The sequence below is a fragment of the Achroia grisella genome, unplaced genomic scaffold, assembly GCF_030625045.1.
Source record: "Achroia grisella isolate CSIRO2021 unplaced genomic scaffold, CSIRO_AGI_Agris_v1 utg402, whole genome shotgun sequence".
NCBI classification, from domain to species: Eukaryota; Metazoa; Arthropoda; class Insecta; order Lepidoptera; family Pyralidae; genus Achroia; species Achroia grisella.
Window position 1 is genome coordinate 2,248,771 of NW_026712841.1, and position 21,163 is coordinate 2,269,933.

At 30.3% G+C, this 21,163-nt stretch overlaps 2 protein-coding genes across 4 annotated transcripts in view; one reads left to right on the forward strand and one right to left on the reverse strand.

Moving 5' to 3' along the window:
* The window catches only part of LOC131844312 (uncharacterized), a 138,728-nt gene that overhangs the window by 111,481 nt on the left and 6,084 nt on the right, over positions 1-21,163 (reverse strand). Inside the window, exons 1-7 of one of the 3 annotated variants that reach the window (XM_059193167.1) lie at positions 19,275-19,346; positions 9,608-9,846; positions 7,545-7,767; positions 1,919-2,052; positions 1,282-1,483; positions 830-961; positions 213-421 (exon numbers count right to left, since the gene is read on the reverse strand). In XM_059193167.1, the coding sequence (XP_059049150.1) occupies positions 213-421; positions 830-961; positions 1,282-1,483; positions 1,919-2,052; positions 7,545-7,767; positions 9,608-9,838 (1,131 nt within the window). In that variant the 5' untranslated portion in view covers positions 9,839-9,846; positions 19,275-19,346. Of the gene's footprint in view, positions 1-212; positions 422-829; positions 962-1,281; positions 1,484-1,918; positions 2,053-7,544; positions 7,768-9,607; positions 9,847-12,507; positions 12,582-19,274; positions 19,347-21,163 lie in introns of those variants that run through there. The other 2 variants (XM_059193166.1, XM_059193165.1) reach the window with 2 other exon arrangements.
* LOC131844318 (EF-hand domain-containing protein 1-like) overlaps positions 14,961-21,163 on the forward strand; it is a 45,622-nt gene continuing 39,419 nt past the window's right edge. The window contains exons 1-4 of the mRNA XM_059193174.1: positions 14,961-15,097; positions 17,913-17,969; positions 19,244-19,437; positions 20,206-20,422. Of these exons, the coding sequence (XP_059049157.1) occupies positions 19,250-19,437; positions 20,206-20,422 (405 nt within the window). The 5' untranslated portion in view covers positions 14,961-15,097; positions 17,913-17,969; positions 19,244-19,249. The remainder of the gene's footprint in view (positions 15,098-17,912; positions 17,970-19,243; positions 19,438-20,205; positions 20,423-21,163) is intronic.

The following is a 21,163-nucleotide window of genomic DNA, read 5'->3' on the forward strand; positions in this document are numbered from 1 at the left end:
AAAACCGCTATATATAAAACCGACTTGACGATTTAGAATATAATAAATATTATTAATTAACAAGGTTATCTAAAAAATGAATTACTAATATTATTACGGAATCTTAAATTTTCTTTAATTTCACTGAAAAGAAAAAATTATGAGAACAAAAATTCTTGAAATTATAAGATATTAGAATTAGGTACTTTCTGCATAGAGTGGTTAGGACATACCTTTACTTGATCTTCTGTCACTCTGTAGGTCCGGTCAACGTTAGCACCGCCTATTACCAAGACATCATTGCCTGTATGTAGCTCAGCAGATCTCTGCCTACCCGCTTTGTCCTTTAGAACTTTGGCGCCATTAACTACATCGTTGAGTTTTTTAAATTCAACTGCTATTTCTGCGCCAACTTTAGCATTGTTCTTTATAAGTGCGATGTCTGCCAGTCGTTAAGAAAAGAAATTGAGGCAATTAGCTTCACTACTATCATTTTAAGATCGTCAGAGTTTCTACACGTTTAATTTATGACTAAATTACGCAGTTGTGAGCGGGCCGAATTCTAATTAAACATTTTTAATGGCGCCATTACTCTGAGGTGTTAGGTAGGGAAAAATACGAGGTATCTCTCACCCTAAATATATTGGAACACATAGTTCTTATTTTTCTATAGTGGCAGATTCGCACATTGATTGACAGTATTATGACTAAAATAACAAACAAATGACATTTAAAACGTGATGAACCAATATTTTCAATAAAAAAATTAATACGCAACTAGAACGTTGTTGTCATAAATTGAAATATTTATTGGATAGTAGGTACATATTATAATAATTGTAAAGGATACTAGCATCTAGAGAAGAGCCGGCCGTGGCTTTTGCAACTGCCGCCAGAATGAAAGGTGTTATTTCCTTGCCTTGAATTCCTTGTTTCTTTGCTTCTTCTAGAGCACGTTGTATTGCTTCCTCTATTATTTTTTCTAAAAATTAAAGAGATAGTATAATAAATAAATAAGATATTAGAACATAGCCATTTTCTGTACAGTCTAAATATGTAGGTAGATATATTACACTTACAATATTGCACACGAAACATTTAGTATAATTAAAAGAAAAATAAAATAGTTGATATTTTATAAACTCAGTAAGTATTGAATAATTATAAAACGAACCTTTGAAACTAAATTGGTAGAGTGATCATTAACAACAGGTATAATTCAATTGAATGCTTCTTTTGAACTGTGCTTGTATGTATTATATTTACTATTATTTAATTTATGAATGTATGAAATCAAATTACCATCCATGGCGCTTTCTTTGGGGATTGGCACCGCAATGACGATACCGGATCCAAGCTGCAAAGCATGTGTGGAGGACAGTAACCGCGCTGCTTCTCTTGCGTTCCCTACGCGGTATGGTGCGCGGTATCCGGACCGCGGGGTGTAAAATGCAGGGAAATCGTCGGTATCACCGTAAGAACACACACACACTCCCTGAGTTTCCTAAATAAATATAAAATTGAAGATACTTAATCAAAAGCTGTTATGAGGGATACCTTATAATAAGTCTGTGATTGTATAAAGACCTCTAACTCAATTCTATCTCTAAGCATATTGATCTATTCTTATCTTATTCTTGTGATATGGCAGTGAAATTACAGGGTATACAGACAATTTAATCATCAGAAATGTTTGGGAGTATATTTCATATTAATCAAATGAGTCACAACCAAAATCTTTAAGTTACTCTGATTGTGTTCCACATAAAATATAAAGAATATTCTTTATGAAACCAAATAAAATATCGTACATGTGTAAATACTGATTTCAGGATAGTCCCAGAAGCGACAACTTCATGAAATATGTATATTTACAAATATCTTTACTAATATTACACCACTACTGCATTTAATAAGATAAAATAAAATATATACTTACTAAGTATTCCAGTGTTCTACCAATGTCTAGAATCGACTTGACACCGCTGCATACAACAAGAGTTTTGCTCCGACCAAGTTCGCTCAGATCCGCTGATATATCCATTGTCAATTCTCCTTCGCGATGAACACCACCTAAATAAAGACAATATTCTTGAATTAACTACGTAAAATCTACTACTAGAGAAATTAACAATTATTGCCCTATATTAAGGACAAGAAAATTAAAATGGAAAATTACACTTACATTGCCAAATATCTGTTGCCAAAAAGACAGTCAATTTGGCGAACATATCGTGTTACATACAATAACTAGCTTGCTACAGTGTAGAAATTGCGTTTATTTTTATTTATTCAGTAAACTTAACGATAGTCAGGTTTTGAAAATTTAATTGATTATGTCGCTAATAATCAAACAAATTCTTCCAATTCAATCTAGAATAGATTTTTGGATTTACTTTTTTGGAACTACTTGACCTATTTGAAAAAATATAAGTGAAATAGAAAATATAGGTGATGAGTAAAATATTAAAAATCGTAATATCAATTGCCTTCTAAATTACAGAAGCATATGATTTAAATGTTCCACGTATTTAAAATATTTGCTAATAAACTTTTACTGGAAACTGATTATATATACATCATATTCATTGCTTAAAGTGCGTTCGTTTCTGACAAAGTCATTTGCATTTACACCCAATGCTGAACAACTAATAAATAAATTTGTTTACAAATATTAGATATAATTTTATAAATATTGGATCCCGTTATAATTGCTAACATAGTAACAGAAAAGTTACTCATATATGAAAATAATAATTGATGAATAACATTTTTTACAATATCGGCAAATATTGAAGTGTTTCAGTGTATTTTGTCTGATATAGTCACAAAAATATTGGCTGACCCAGCATATAAAAGGTCTCTTGTTAAGATCCCTTCTTAAACGGTAATGACGATGCGTTATTTTATAGTTTCTTTCAGAAGGAATATTAAAGAAAAGCTTTGATATTGAAGTTTAGTATTAAATAAAAGATTTGAAATAAATGTTAGCGTACGTAGATTTCATTATAGATGATTATTTTAAGCGTCTCAGAGATAATACATGATGATAGATGTTAATTAAACACCGAGTTAGATTGTAAAAAGCCGTTTGTAAAAGATACGTCAGTTTCACTTATTTTACTCGCCAAGCAGCTTTCTTTGTAAGATGTATTCGTTCGTTCTAGTTTAATAGGCAGTGAAATTAAATATAGGATAAGAGCCATGTCATGTGAGTTATAGAGTAACAACGCATGAGTTATATGACGGCTACAATATAACAATATGGGATCCATTGTGCTGTTCAAGTATATAGTTTACGGTTACAATTACAGTTAGCTTATTTGCCTATTCAATTACATAAAAAATACGAAAAGATCAAGGTCAATATATTTATAGATTAAAAATATCTTTTAAAAGTAAAACAGTTATAAAAATGTAGATTAAAATAGTCCCTACAAGCTACAACCCGTTTTCAAGAGAGAGCCAGCTATCATTGTGTTTGACAGGACCGCTCTACAGCCCTGGATGAAATAGATAGCGACCGACATCATACAAGAGTAAACAAATCAGATTCCGTCGTTATGTTTACAAATGGATTACCTAAGTGGGTAATACATATACATACCTATGTGTTTGTGGTTAAGGAAATACCAAGCTGAATATCAGGTAGAACCCCCAAAAAACAAACCATTTTTAATAAGAATAAAAATGAAAAATTTGTAAATAAATTTTGACCTGTCATACTAAATCAATCACATAACCACTTGTTTCATAGGGCAAATGCCATACCCCGTTGAGTGTTCATTGCCCATGAACATCCACAATACAAGGGGAATTGAAGATGACTATCGTGCTTTTTAAGGAGGAATATGCTCTTTATGAGAGGTTTCAACGTACCCTTGGTTTGAAAATACGAGTACTGGGAGGTTTATGGAGAAACAAAAATTTATTTAAAGCTCTGAACGACACATACAGTAGCTAAGTATCTATATGTAGGTTTCTACCTCTCTATTTACTTATCTCATTAAACATTTTCACAACCGCAAACAACTTTGTGAATAGGTACTTATCATCTACAAACCTTATGGAAAAGAAATATTTTCGTTCAATATACCCTTTTTCGGGATTTCATGTGATATCAAATTCGTATATTCTTTGATTTCGTCTTGCGAGTTTCAATAAAGTTAAAGTGCAGACTACGGGAAATGGAATAAATATAAAATAGGTATCATATTGAAGTACATTTTAGATAAAAAATGTTATTTATCTCAGCTTTCTTTATTCTATATATTAAGCATTGTTAATAACATAACTTGTGAGAATTTCCACCGTTTTTAGTCGACACCTTAATTTATGATTTCGTTTCATGAATTTAATTATAATACTAGCTGCACCCGTGACTTCGTCCGTGTGGAATTTAAGTTTAATTTTCTAAAATAAAATATTTTTTCTAAAATTAAAGCAGCCTAAGTTTCTACTTATTGCATCAGCTACCTGCTAAAAAAAAGTCACGTCAAAATAGGTCCAGCCATTTCAGAGATTAGCCGGAACAAACAGACAGACAGACAAAAATTGTAAAAAATGTTATTTTGGTGTATGTACCGTATTTATATTCAGATGCATGTAGTAAAAAACGGTTATTTCAATATTACAAACAGACACTCCAATTTTGTTTATATGTATTTACATATACTATAATATATAGGTTCATACAGATGTTCTATTTTATTGTTTTTGTCTTTTTATTATCATCAATAAAAGGGGTCTATAAATGTACAATAGCATGAAGTCGCGGTTGCAGCTAGTTCATAAATAAATAAATTTTGTCATCCTAATACCTTAAATCGACTTGAATAAGATTTACATTGGAACGATTGCCATGTGCTTAGGGCTATGAATATGAAATATAAGAGGCGAGGAGACACAGATGTTATGTTACTCTCTATATAATATTATTTACTCCTGCATGTAAAGTGACTATCGAGACATCTATGTACAATATCATACGATGAGCTGATATGTTTGGTATACATACTATGTACGTATATCATATTAGTCTGTGTCTGGGAGTGCATCTGAACAATACCCAAGTGGTTTTGAGTTAAAAAACTGTCCATCAAAATAACTTTGTGACTAAGATGTTACTAACAAATTTTCTAGTGAATTGACAATGCTTTTACTACATCATCTGGAACGACAACAGCTGACAGCCGCGTGAACGCATACATATAATGATTAATCGAGATAAAAAGTAGGCATACTCCATCTCAAATATTATATAAATATGTGTTAAATAAAAGAATGAGTAATGTTTATGTATTATAAAATATATTTAGAGTTGTAGTACAATACTCGAACAATATGTGTCTATATGTAGTTGCCTACACTGTCATATAAAGCGAAAAAAGGTGGATGAATAGAAAGAAATAAAATGCGTGAAGAATGACGCAAAATTTAAAGAGCCGTAAAATCTCTTGATTCGAGGAGAGTGGAAATATTAAAATGAAATTCCTATGCCAGTTAAGAAAGTTTTGTACAAAAATATATAACTATAAGGGATGGATCTCGGATGGTAGCACAGTAGGTACACGATTGTTAATTACATCGAGCGTTCGGCGTGGGTAGCTCTACCAACCGCCTTTACTAATTGAATGCTGTGAAAGCGATGAATTTGGTGCAGTAGTCGAAATTCATTGATATTCAGGTATGAATTTAAAAAGCAGAAAATTAAAGTGTTAAACGGTTTGTTGGTATTCCATTCTGCCTTTTCGTATATACTCTGATTTCTTATGTATATTTACTAAAGACATTGATCGCCCGATTTATAAACAAATTAAGTTAATTTTACGTTATTAAGATTTTGTTGTAAAGGCCTCATAGAATATCTGTATTTTCTTTTATATATTCATGTATTTTTGAAGCATTTACTGTAAGAAATATAGTCTTACTGCACTGCTCTAAATAAACTTTCATACTTTCCGTCTGCATAATTATTGCAAAGAGAAGGACATGTTTTTTTGTTGAGATAAAGATAGCGCACATTCTTTCTCGTGATATACCTTCTTTCACGTTAAATTTTAGGCATTTCAGTCGTAAAAAGGTAGCTACCGTACAGACAAACCATTCCCCAATTATTATATCAGTACATGTTAATTTATATAGTCAATTCATAATACTAAATGTTCCCGAGTATAGTGCAATTGATTGAGTGGTATTATGTAATATCTACTTTACATAATCATATGTTACTTGCGTCAATGAATGACGCAAGTAAAGCTTATGCAAAATGTACCTATGCAAGCTTCGAATGTATTAGTGATACGTTCCTGAAAGCTTTTTGCTTATTATGTTACGTGGGTAGGTATATACTTGTATATTCATAAGCCACGAGTAATTTCTTTCGCTGCATTGCTTATTTACTGCTAACTCTTTATACTTTAATGTATAAAAGTGGCTATAAAAATAAAAGGACAACACATGTAATAACATATGACTATCACATCATTGTAACTTATCTATATTATCTACAGTTGAATTATATTAAAAAATATAGAAAAATCATCACAAACCAAAAATATTTTGAATTTACAAGCAAATACGATGTATACTGACCAGTATAAATCGTATTTGCTTGTACAATGCCGGCAGTAGAGAATCTTTCTTTAGGGTTTCGTTTCAATTATTAGTTACTTTAGCCTGCTACGTTACGTAAGTCTGCTAATCCCTAGGATTATCTCGGCCATGTTAGTTCTTTTGCACATATTCGTGTTTCCTATTTCACCACGTAGTGAAATTCAAAGCATAACCCTTTCAATAACTCGCTGGACTTGGATCATCCACATGCAGCGAACAGTAAACATATAAATCGTAAACCTAATAAAATAACGACGTTGTCCGCGTAGGTCTGTTTCTCCCGCTTCAGTATTTCTTATATACTTTATAACCGATTTAGATACGATGTATTTACGTAAGGTTTGTATTACATTGTATGCACAATCAATGTAATAATAATAACTGGTGACAATTTATAAAACGCTATCTAGTTCTAAACTAGGCTGGGCTTGTACTATTGGTATGGTACATCTTGATGGAATATATATGAGTTACTCCCATTTATAATAATTATAATGCTTGTCTCATTTCAATTAAGCAACGTAAGTAATTAACGTGAATACCCGTTTCGTTATTTCGATCGCCGAGCAGCTTATTGTTGTAAGACGTGTTTCGGCATGAAGCGTGTAATATGACAGTTAAATTTGTTGTTACGGAGGCATGACACCTTCTTCAGGAACAGTGACGAATGTGCTGGTACTAAGGGCGTCACTTATCATTTTTGTTATACTACGATGGTGGCAAACAAGCATACGGCCCATCTCATGGTAAATGGTTATCGTAGCCTATTTAATAGTACTGCGTTACTTACCCTTTAGAAACTTTAATATTCATTTCTTGAAAATCCCCATGCTTTAGTCTCGGTTTTGTTATTCATGTGTCTGTAAAAGTTTTCCATTTTCCACGATATGGGCATCAGGTAGGTTGCTAATTCAGTTACGTAAATAAAGTTAAATATTTAAAGATCCTACCTAGGCCACCTGTCACGAATATCGGTATATCAGCAAGTTCAGCAGCGATGAGGGTGCCAGCGACCGTTGTGGCACCGTCCAGTCCAGCAGCAGCTATCGGAGCAAGATCCCTTCGTGAAGCTTTCAAGGCGTTCTTGCTCTGTGCTAAATACTCCAATTGTACTTTAGTCAAACCTACTGTCAACTGGCCTTTAAGGATGGCCACAGTAGCTGGTATTGCACCCTGTACAAAATTAAGAAACATGACATTTCTCATCAAATATAATAAAAAGCACAAGCTGAGATGAAATATGAAAGACACGTGATGATACTTGTTAACTTATTATTGCTTACTCTAAAAATAATGGAATAGTATAATACGAGTACTTAAATTCAGTACCTGATGCTAACAATGGAAAGGTAGCATTTCTTATTATATATAAGAGATTGTTTTAAGCGATAAGGCCGCCTTTTGTTTGCATATTTTAATATTGCTGTTTTTTGAGCACAACAACGAATTTCATTTTTAATATTATAATATTTAAATAAACACGTTTAGTAATATTTTTTTTATTCTACCATCATTCGAAATACAGACACATTGCAAAAAGAAACTATAAGAAACTTGTGTTGTGTTGCTCTTTTAAATAAATATTATTTTAAAATAAATAGACAGTAACAAGTAGGCGGCGATAATCAACATAGGAACCGCTGTGCACTCATAATTTGTATAATCAGATAATATTGTCAGCATCATGAATTTTAAGTGTTTTTTATAAAAACATTATTATCATTTACAAACTTTTTAATTTTATAATGAGCTGTTTTAATTAATATAAAATGCATGAAACTATGTAAGTTTTTACATTCCCTAGGACTTACCAATACCATACTACGTGCATTCAAATTCGATGACAATTATATAGGCTGTTACCTAATCGTCATGTAGTTTGATGAACGATATAGGGTTTTTATTCTAGTCAATTGTTATATCCCGGTTGCCATATAAACTAATATAAACTAATCAATAGTTATAATTTGATACGGGTCTAGATATGAAATAGTTAAATAACAAATAATAGCAGGTACATAACAGATTTACTATTATTACAGATTTCATATCAGCATACATATAAGACTACATTACCTACATATATAAAATACATATTCTCGTTTCAGTTCACAGGTGCTACGAATGGTCTACGAAAGCGTAGAAGTTGTGCCATAATATAATTAACGATACATACTTTATACTCATAATACACACAATAAGTTTATTGTTAGTTATTCTTTATTACCGCATTGGTGTAATAAAACATAATATAAGGGAAAAGGGTAAATTATTATAATAAATGATATGAAATGGGCAACTTTTGCATGCATACGAATATTTCATATATACATGAAATATTAGTTAAGTGAGAAATGACTCTTACGATTTAAATTAATATTACAAAAATCGTTATTTGTAGGTGTAATGTATACTGTGTAATATTGGAGACTCAATACTGGCTCTATTGGTATTAGACCATTTTGTAATATTTAGAACAGATTTCATTTTCAATTCAACTACAAAAATTACAATTACCATGTATTTATATAATATTTATATATTTATACTATTACATATATTTAAGAATGTAATACAAATGGGTGAATGATAATAAAAATGATCGTATTGTGTTATTGTAACTCTAGCTATGTATATTATAATAATTCAAAACATAATTCAAACCGAATTTTACTTACATAAATACATCCATCGATTAGGCAATGATGCCTAATCGATGGATAATAAATATGGATGGAAACAATAACAAAATAAAAACATCTAAAGTTTGTAAGTATTTTATGATATTATAATAGAGTAATTTATAAAATAATAATTAATTTTCAGTCGACTGATTTCAAAATGAAGGTCACAATTCACAATATTTATGTATACTAAAAAGTACTACGTAACTTTTTATTAGCTAGCATTACTAATTTAACACTACTTATATTTTTCGTGCCCTATGCATTATATTCAATATACTTGTACATTTAAATTAAATAACTAATAATAAATGTAGTATTTTACATACTTGCTCAGTAATAATTTGTTCAACTTCATGAGCAGTTTCCAAGTTCTTTGGATATGGCATTCCATGAGTAATTATTGTAGATTCCAGTGCAACTATAGGTTTCCCTTCTATTTTTGCTTGTAAAACTTCTTCTGAATACACAAGACGTCGTGAGATGGTGCTGACATGTCTTGAGTGGTGTACTGTGGCCACCCGAGAACATCTGCAAATTGCCTTCAGCAAGTATGCCATGATAATTCCTTAAACAAACCAATGTTTTACAACTTTATAGATAAAAATAGGACAAATTTTATCTTTATTATCTTTACATATAATAAAATCGTATAATAATGGCGAGGCAAAACTGTCTATTATTACTTTTGCCTTTAGGGTTCACGTAAAAATGCCTTGAATAATTTGGGTGAAATTTTCACAGAAGGCATTCTTAAATATGGCTTAACATATAGACTAGTAGGTAAAGTCGCGGAAAATCTTCCTATAAAGAAATTTTGAAAATATTTTTAATGTGCCATCTACAATTTTGGTATTTACTTTATGAATAAATGCTTTATTTATTGTTGTCATTCGATTGTTCATTAATAGGTGGTTTAAAATTTATAATTAGGTTATTGCCTGCACGCATTTCCGTCATCATTATGATCTATATCTAAATATGTTTATTATATATTTGCAAATAAAATAATATATTAACGTGATCTAACGATTATGTTTAGGCGCATTTAACGCCGATACCGCAGATATTAATAAATTTGGTGGAAATTTGAATATTACTACTTCGTATGAAGCCACAACCACATGGTATGCAATAGATATAAAATACCTTAGGTAAATTAAGTAGATATTTAAATAAATTAAATAGTATATGCAATTTAAGATTATATATTTATAAATATAATATCAATAATTAACTAATATATATTAACAGTTGTTGAAAATTGCTATAACACGCCGTGCGTTGTAAATAAAATACTAAATGTTATTCCGCATCACGTACTTTAAGAGGGGAGTGATCTGGCATATCAGACCCTAGTTTTAGATTCATATATATGAATATGTTTAAACTACATGAAGTAGTATGATAGATTTTACAATATACCACAATAATGTATAGGAATTATTGTTTAATTATTGTTCTTGAAAATTAGCTACGTATATTTATTTCAGAATATATTCGACTTCGACTCGTTACATAATTATCAATTTCTTAAGATAATCATAGTATATTTACTCGTAATTATATCCGTGTTTATGTTTTTGATAGTTATCATTCAATTCATCATTCATTCAATTCATACTTCACGTGGACCGTCCGTTTGTTAGATCTTTCAGTGGCGATGTAGTATTGCGATTGCTGTGGTTTTGTAATAGGCAACAAGTTAGGAAATTTACCTTTATGTATACATTTACTAAACAAATTGTTTAAAATAAAATCATTTTTATTTTACTATAAATTCGTAGAGAACAAAATATTAAATTTTTAATGGCATTCATTATTCCGAAGCGAATCAGTGTGTTTTATTGTTCGGAGGTATTTAGTATACTTGATTATAAAAGAAAAGATAAAAAATCAATACTTTTATTTTTTTATACAATCTCGTCAGATTATCATTATTATTAGATTAGTTATTTGTTTTAACAATTTTTGTCAAACTATGGATCCATAATTATTTTCTGAGCATAGAAACTATTTTTAAGAAATAATTTAGTTACCAACTAAATCTTCTACAGAAATACGAGTAAGTCGTGATTTAAGAGAAATCGTAGACTGACTCAAAGGGAGTTTACGTATGTTATTTTTTTATTTGCTCCAAGTTTGTAGAAAGAATCTTCAAGATTATGCAGTTTGCTAATATTTTATAGTATTCAGTAAATATTTAATAAAAATTCTTCAACAAATAGTTGTTACTTGTGTTCATTGAGTTATTATCGATATTTTTATTAAACATTTGATTTGATAAATTAATATCAAAATTTAATGGGACTATACTCTATATCGATAGTACGTATTATGGTGATAAATGCAGTTATATTCTCGCAATCTAATTGGATGTTTAATTTTCAAGAAATATTTTAAAATAAATTATGTTGTCAATAAGTTAAAAGTAAATTAAAATAAAAACAACGTCACCTTTTCTATTTTCATTAAGTAGGGGATAATTTATGTAGTCTTTTAAATAAATACTTTTAGTTGTAACTAGATGTGTAGATAGAAACTAAAGTTATTCAAGAAAAAGTAAAAATAATGCTCCATTTCTGTAGTTGTATGAACTTAATATCCCAATCAATCACGGCCAGCATCTCACTATTCACGATGATGGCAGTTGGCAAGATACACAATTATCCACCAGTCAATGACCTCGCAACCTGTATACATGTATTATTATTAAAAGTATCGTATATACCAAACATACATATGGGGCAAAACAAATGACACAAGACATATCACACAGCGCAATCTAGTCTTAAACTAAAAATTTTAAATATTTTAATTTATGTAAAGTTAATACAAATTCTTCTGAGCCAAGAAGAACTGACAAGAAACTCAGCTCTTATACATTTCAAATGAGCTTGTATATGTTTACAAAACTTCATATTAATTTTTAAATTCAAATTAGGGAGAATAGTGTGACCACCAGCATACGCTACTGCAATTTGATGAAGAGGAAATAGTCTAATAAGTGGCCGTAACAGAAACATACCAGTCTACTACAGAATTTACAGAAATATGTATTCATCATTAATCAATATTTTTTTGTGTAATAAATTTGTGGTAGTTATAACACATATGTAAGAGTAGGTCCGGAAAACTACGCGGATATGAAAAAATATCTAAACGATGAATAGAACAGGAAGCGCATTTTAAGAGAAATAGTACTTTCTACATATATTAAAAAGCTTACAATTTGTTCTCGATTTGCTACAAATGCACTATTTTACGATGTGACATTACGAGATGTTGTGTAAGATTTTCGATAAAATATAACCTCCCCCACCATGAAATCTTGTAAAGCCAACTGAACTATTCAAACGATAGGGATGCGACTGCATAAATAAAAATAATATTCGGTATCATTTAGTCTGTAAACGATTGTTTTTGTCAAAATAAAAAATATAGAGATTTGTTTAAACAATCTATTTTTGGTCCCCTTGACCTATTAAGTTTTGTACGATTTGTTATAGTTCTCAAGCGTGTTTTTTTTTAAGTCGTAGACATGCGGTCTTCTTTTACGGGTCCTAAAAAAATTGACTGTACTAAAAATCTATTATTGATTAAATACTTATTTGGAATATCACAATAGATTTTTACATGAATAATCATGTTTTTATAATCGATTATGTTTTCACATCCCTATTAAACCATTCTCCGTTATCCGCATCCGCGCTATTTCGCCATCGATCGCTGATCTGGCGAACGTAGTAGACAGTGTTCCAAACTATTTTATTTTCATCTATATAATTTCACAGTTCACAAACTATTTTTGAACTTTCATATCCCACCAAATAAATTTTTCTTGGTAATAAATTTTCTCGATAATAAATTTCTATTAAAGAGAACAGTGTTTTTTTTGTTTTTCTATTTATCATATATTAGTTTTATCATCATATATCAAAAACTTATAATATTGCTCTAAAACGCTATTTTCATAAGATGCTTCTGCAATATTTGATAACTGCTTATCCATATAATTAAATTGATTTCGCAAATGTTTTGGCCTTAACGCATTACTTTTTGGCCTTAAATTAGGCGCCGCCTGTTTATCATGTTTATTATCATCTTTATCATCATTATTAGTTGATTTTCTAATCGTTTCTAGATAGTATTTTCAGGTAGGTAATTTAAAGTAAAAAATAGAGATGTTTAACAATATTATTAATTAGTTACTACAAGAATATAATTATCTAAATATTACGTCAAAGCTATTGCAAAATAAGGATACCTTGTTTTTTTAGTATATTTATATTATGGTCTATTTTCAATACAGCGGTTGCGTTATCGCTAGCGTTTGGAGTGATATTTTATTTGATAATATATTGATACTATAATGTTTTTACAAATTATGGTTTGAATATTTGGGCCTTCTTCAATACGTGTTTTGGATTTTATATTATTTAAGAATGATTTATCCAAATTCGTATGGCGTATACAGATTCAGGTAACGAAGCTTGGTAAAAACGGATCCGTAAATTGACGGCAAGCCGGGTTAACTTGGTCGGAAGTTTGACGAAGGCTATCGATGTTCACAGCCGGTGCACATTAATCAACGTCTACCGAGACCGCCTCCCAATCTATGCTGCTCTCACCTGCAAGCCAGTGGGCTACTGTTCAATCGCTCGCCCCTATAGCTAAGTACTTGTTATTTATTGGGTAGGGCTATTTTAATTAATTTAGTAATATTGCTACTGGAGGTTGGGGTATTTTTAGTAATGGGGTCTAGTGATTGAATATCAATGTAGCGGTCTGCCTGGAAATCGTAGTAACTGATTCCTGGTAAATTTGGCATGATCAATATCATTCAGCTTATATCTATCCTTAGCGCAGGTGCACCGTAATATTATCATCAATTCAAAAGAAGTATATACTGAAAATAAAACTTTTTTATTTTTTTTTATAAAATATAATATTTATCAATTTCTATTCATAAGACACTTTTTAATTAATTACCGTCCTAAAGTTGACCTATTTATCAATTTATATTACGTAAACACTTGGTTCTTTAGGTATTTAGAAGTGATCTTTATTATGCCTCTCGATTTCTTGCAATCTGTGAGAGATTTGATTTCTGTAAAAGGAATGGATATGTGTAGCAGTTTACGAAGAAAAGACGCAATATTTTATTTGACGAATAAGCTCGCTTGATGCTAGATTTGGCAGTTAGATAATACCAACTCTTTTCTGAGAGGTAGGATTTTAAATCTGAGATGTTGTATATTATATTACTAGTGTACCTCTTTTTAACTAGTTACCAACTGAGTGGTGGTCGTATGTAGTAAATGTTAGTTTAATAATATCTGGTCGTTCTCTTCCACTTATCAAGGGGACCTTGGACCCATCATTCAAATCATTCAAATCGTTTGATGATTTCATTCATCATTGAAAACATCAAACAAATTTACATGACTTTATGTCAGTTATCAGTTACATTATTATCCATTAAAAAAAACAACTAGCTACCAACTTCCGTACAAAATTCCGATCTTCGTAGAATTTTTTTATTAGCTATATATAAAGGTATTTATGAGAAACTTTTTTAAGTAGTAACACCTGTCTGACATTTGTTTTACTGGAAGCAATTAAATCATACGATCGTGTTGCTAAGCAATATTGTTATAAATATACGCAACAGCTGTTTACTTAGCGACGTCTTATACTCGACCTCGTGTAATCGATTTATCTATTAATTTGTCAGCGGTTCCTTAAAAGTATTCCAAAATAAACAAATCAAATTGATTTCAACTGATTAACATGGTACAAGATATTTGAAATATTAGGTAAGTCACTTTATTATATTTACTTCTATCACACGACGTGTATTTGATTTGTAAATTTAGAAAATACCATAAATTTATGGCTATGATTAAATAGAATAATAGAAATATAACGCTATTATGTTTTAAATATCGCATTTACTCCATAAAACATGGTATTTATAATATCAACAGTTTTAGTATACCTAATAATAATAAAAATCTTTTGCGTATGTATATATAAACTCATATCTATTTCCCTTTTTCACGCAATATCTTAACCGATTTTGTTATTCTAATTGTTCGTTCTTTTTAAGCACTGTATAAAAGGTTATTACGAAACAAAATATTCGGAAAATTGCTCAAAACAATGGAAATTTTCTAAAACTGACTATTTAAACTTCGAGCGTTCAATAAGGCAGAAAAACAACTGCGAATACTAGAGTACCTCATACAAGAACTAACAACGAAGCTAAATGCAAATAACCCAGAATTACGTAGCTTATGCTATTAATACATTATTCTCTTTTTACCATTATATTTTTTTTCCTTTTGATACTGCTATTGTAACTGATTTTGGTTTTTATGAGCATTGAATATTGTAATTCATTTTATATGTATTTATATTTGTGTATCCTAGATCTTATTCATTTTTTTTCTTATCTTTGATTAATTTATATGTATCTGTATATAGTAGAAAACCCGCATCTTAGTTTTTTTTTTATGAGTAATGGGGGCTGCCTGAAAACCAGCGCTGTATAGGTGCACCTCATTAAGGTTGTGCTTATATCAACAACAGCTGAGGCAGCACCTATTGCCAACTTTCTATGTTATTATTTATTTCTCATTTTGTGTCTTATTGTAAATTGTATTATTTGTGTTAAGTTGGCAATAAATCAATTATCTATCTATCTAACACAGCTTCATTTAATATCAAGCTAAGCAGATCTTCTGTTAGAGGTACTAAACTAAACAATTACATTCAGAAATAAAAATCTTTACATTTTGACAGGAATAGAACCCGCAACCTACTGAAGTTAACCCGTGTGCTAAATCGTTAAACCACCGAGGTCGTTAAATACAATATATAATAATATAAACACATGTTTCCCTACTACAAAAATAAAGATCTCCACAGAGCAAACTAGATTTTAGAGCATTACGATACAGTCGATGACGAAAAGTGATAGCAGATAACTATACTGTGATATTTGTACATCGTAGATTTATCTTATGAGATGTTCTATGCTAGAAGATTTGTTAATATCAGTTAAAATAACCTAGTCATATAAGGTCATTACCAAAATGTCACAACCTACCGTCCAGTTGGGTTAGTTAGTTAAGTTAAAAAGAATTGGCAAGAAACTAAACTAGAACATTTTGTATCCAATGCACATGATAATTTAATATGCAAATGCAAGCACAGCTGTTTGTCAGCGGAAACACGAATAATAAATATTATTGCAATATTCTCAAGAGACACTAAACAGAGAGTACAACCAATGAGCACATGCTCGTTGAACGGGAGGTTTATTTCATAAACTATTAATATACTTAGGATGAAATTCAAAATTCCATTACAAATGTATACTAACAGCGAAAATGTAATATAAACTTTGATAAAAATAAACAAGAAATTACTTCCATGTCTTTCTGAAAATGTGAAATACAATCGACGTGACAATGATAAATTATCTTAAAAAGATCTACTACAAAGCTTGTGCATATATTATATTATACATAAAATAAAATTCTAATGAAATACCTAAATACACAAGACCTACCAAAAAATATATTTAAACATAAATATAAAAAATATATATTAATCCATAAATATTATTATAATACATATATCTAAATTGTTAAATTATAAAATATGACGAAAGTTCCTTATTCTTCTTAGTATTTTTTTATATGTGTGTTTTTTACCTATGTATACCTATATTTCTTTTATTTCAATATTATAATAACACCGGTTATTTTTTGTTCATTCTACTAACAATTATAATATTTATAATTAACATTTATATTAATTATTTTTTTGTAATATTTATGACGAAATAAACACGTCGGACAAATGTATGCTGTACTATTATAACTCTATTCATGTAGTTACGCACGTTTTGCAAATAATAAAATACAACTGAGGTTTAATTCTGTATGTCAAATATTCAGATATGATGTAAATCAATATCACAAATATTTATGCCTTAAAATCATGATTAAATAATTCACGGTATGTGTACAAATGTATGTACAAAGGAACTGACCTCAAACTGACAAAGTACTGGGGTTTATTTATTTTGGTTAATTACTGGTAAGTATTATTGCAGGATTCGAACTCTATGAAATGAAGCCGGTAAATTCAAAATTTCATCATAATTCCTCTAGCCGTTTTCACTTGAAATCTTAACATACAAACAGACGAACATACAGTTTTCACCTTGTCACGATTTTATCATATGTTGTATGTTAAGAAAATAGAGAGCATCTATTGAAGGGTAAATTCTGGAATAATTACACTTATTTAAAAAAAAGTATTTCACCATTTCATAGGTACATTATTCCAAGCAGACGCAGGTTATATATTATGTAGATTGTTCTACCCGGATGATATGGGACGGGCTACCAGTAAATTTTTATAAGGTCGCGAGTTCATTTCTGCTTATGAACCGTTTATGGGGCACGGCTAGGATTTATAACCTCCATGACCTACATAAATAGTCATAATATGTCAAATCTAATAAGCTTTAATAGTTTTTCTGTTTCAAGTGTAAATTATAACGTCTTAATCATAGATATAGATTTAAATTTTAATATGTTTACTGGAAAATTATAGTGAGGAAGAGCAAAGTGAACTTCGGAACCATCGCGCCAATTTAAACATTATTCCAAAGTAAGTTATATAAATATTTTGTATTTGGACTGTAATTTCATTCAAATTTCTTTTAAACAAACTAGCAATATATAATAGTGTTATTAATAATAACACTATTTATTACAAACAGTTATAATGTCAATTTATAAAAAAAACTAAACAGAGTACAAAGTAATTTTAATTCTTACATTCATAATAATAATAGCCATACATAATTCACACAGCGCCATCTAGTGCCAAGTTACCATAACTTATAATGCTCACACTATTATAAACAATAATAGGTATGGACTATTGTGCGAGGAATCGAACCCGCGACCATCGGAAATAAAGCGAAACCCAGCTTTCATATAGGAGATCCCTTTAAAAAAAGGTCATAATTCTTACGGCAAATATCACGTTTGTGTGTTTAGATAGTTAGATAGAAAGTCTCAAAAACTTTGATTTTATATAAACAGTAAACTATGGAATATTAAAGGAGGAAAGAATATAGGTAACACAATATAGGTAAAGTAAGATTTTCCATAAGTTTTCCATATGTAAATTAACCCTCCTAATGTGTAAGTCGTTTACACCCCCCGAAATGACTCCGCGACGCCAACCCGACAGATCTAAAATATATTTGGACTTCATGAATTTACGGTGACGGGTAATATTCGCTTCAATTCAGTTAAGCTTTCTTATTTTATTCGAAAACTTATTTTTCGGAGCATTATACATTGTACTTGCCGTATCCTCGACTTTGTTTCTTTACGGGTGTAGGATTTATGTAAACCTCAAAGTTAATAGCGTCAATTTATTATTTTATATGCCATTTTAGAATTAAAGTCAATATTCTACTTGATGCCATGTGGCTTTAAGAATACCATCTATTATCAAGTAAATATTTTTTAATTATCGTATTGGCCTATATCTTAATTCATATTTGATTTAAAATACTGCACTTTTTATGAAATCAGTCTACTCGTTTTTACATAAAACGCTTAGAAATCTAATGTTTCATTCATTAACGTATATTGTTGTAGATGTTAGTAGTAAATATTGGTTTTGTGACGATTTTAGAATAGGAATAGACAATACAAATTAATATTTTTTAAAACACACATTATCAGTGAAATGTTTTCTGAAATTACTTAATGATTCATCAGAATGGTTTTAATTTTCTGTATCCATCATATATATTACATTTGAGATTTCAATCGTGATAATAATTATTTTTAGTTTTTATTATAGTGAAGAGACTGTTACGAATTTTTGCCCAATAGTTAATTGCACTGTATAATCTTTATTAGAACAAAATGGCTTGGGGTCTTCCAAAATTACCTGGTTTGGCCTTCGCGGATCCCACTAAAACTCAATATCACATAAGAAGTTCGTTGCGGTACTATCAAGGGCATAGATTTCCTGACACCGTCATTCGTGGTCCAGGTGGGACCGCTACCGATGTTGATAGCAACGCTTTCGCACTACCAGAGGATTCTGTAAAGTGAGTTATGACTACTATAATTCCGTATCTATTATTGTTTTGTAAAATTGTAAACGAATCTATTTGTGATCTTTTGAAGATTTAAAAGTAATTACTGTTTTAAACTATTTTCATGGTTGTTGTTACAAACGTCTTGGTCGGGTCGACTGCAGTGGATGTAAACAGTTATTATGAAATCTGCCTACCCGCTTTTTTTAATCATTTTCTACGTAAACCGTCATCACTACTACTGGAAAATACTATATCATCTTACACTAGTGCCCCGTCAGCCTAAATCGTTAGCACAGGCGGGTGCACCACTCCATAATAATATTCCGTTTATACATATAGAAATAATTTCCCTAAATTTCCAGTCAACAATTTATATATTCAAAATATAAATGTTTTTTTGCTAGTGTTTATTTTAGATTTTATCACACGTAAGTACACTAGTATTCCCGTATAACTTCTATCTTGCTATCTAAAACTGCTAACTTTATTATTGAAATTTTCAAAGTGTTTTTTGTCTATATGTATCTATTTTGTTCATATTATTCTTCGGAGTAGCAATAGATGATTATTTTTTGCATTTGCTGTGGTGACCATATTAAACACGCATTATGAGAAAAAATGTTATCATGGAGACATCTACACAAATAGTAAACTATTCAAAATGGCGAACAAATTAACGGTGTAACTAATGGGAATTAGTAATAGTTATAGTGTGGTCGAACTACTATCACAAAATACACTAAACCACAATAGTGAAATTGATGTTCTTGTTCACAGCTATGACCCATCACTGACTTACGGCCGTGTTAAACAACCGGCACTACCAGCCGTTGTTCCGCACTGGGTACATTACGATAAAAGGTGTTTGAATTTCACCGCATTCTTCAAACAACCAGTATACGACAATCCTAATGAAAACTACAGAGTCCGAGTGGTCAACATAGTGTACTTCTTGGAAGATGACACCCTTACTGTGATGGAACCGAGAGTAAAGGTATGTCTAATATTATAAAAAAATATTCAAGGATACAAGTTAATATTTTAGTTATATGTATATTTTATTAAATTGGAATGGCAACAAACTATGTGTATGTCTGAATCAAAGACATGATAGTCTGTAATAATTTTTGTAATAATTTGATGTACATATTAAGCAACTTTGACTGTGTGAAATTTCATTCTTCTCCGTCCGCGTTTATTCGGGAATAGGGTTAACCACTTCATGTAATACTATAATGATATACATAGATATGTAACCAGCCTATATATAATTTAATGACCGTCTAAAATGAAATGATGCAATTAGAAAGCGGTACATGTTTGTGCCATGTGGACGCTGGCGTCACTAGGTGGATACTGTGGATATATAACAACCCCTAGGCAATATTTATATTGTTTTTGTTCTACTTGTTATTCTAGCCGCAAACGGCGAGCGGCACGTATTTTCTAAAACAAGATTTGCAACACAAAATACATTGGTATTTCAACTCTCAAATTAATTTCGTTTTGGTAAAACAAATTTGTAGAATAAATACAATAACCGAAGATGTCCACATTTATGTATATGTAATGTGTAATTTAATCTATGTTGTAATTAAAATTATATTTAATGTATTAAATGCTCTGTAGCTACATATTTTTTACATTTATTAAAAAGTTTACAAAGTGTGTATTTAAGCTAAAATGGTTATTTTTAAAACCGATATCTGTCATTCTATTTTTTAGGTTATGAAGA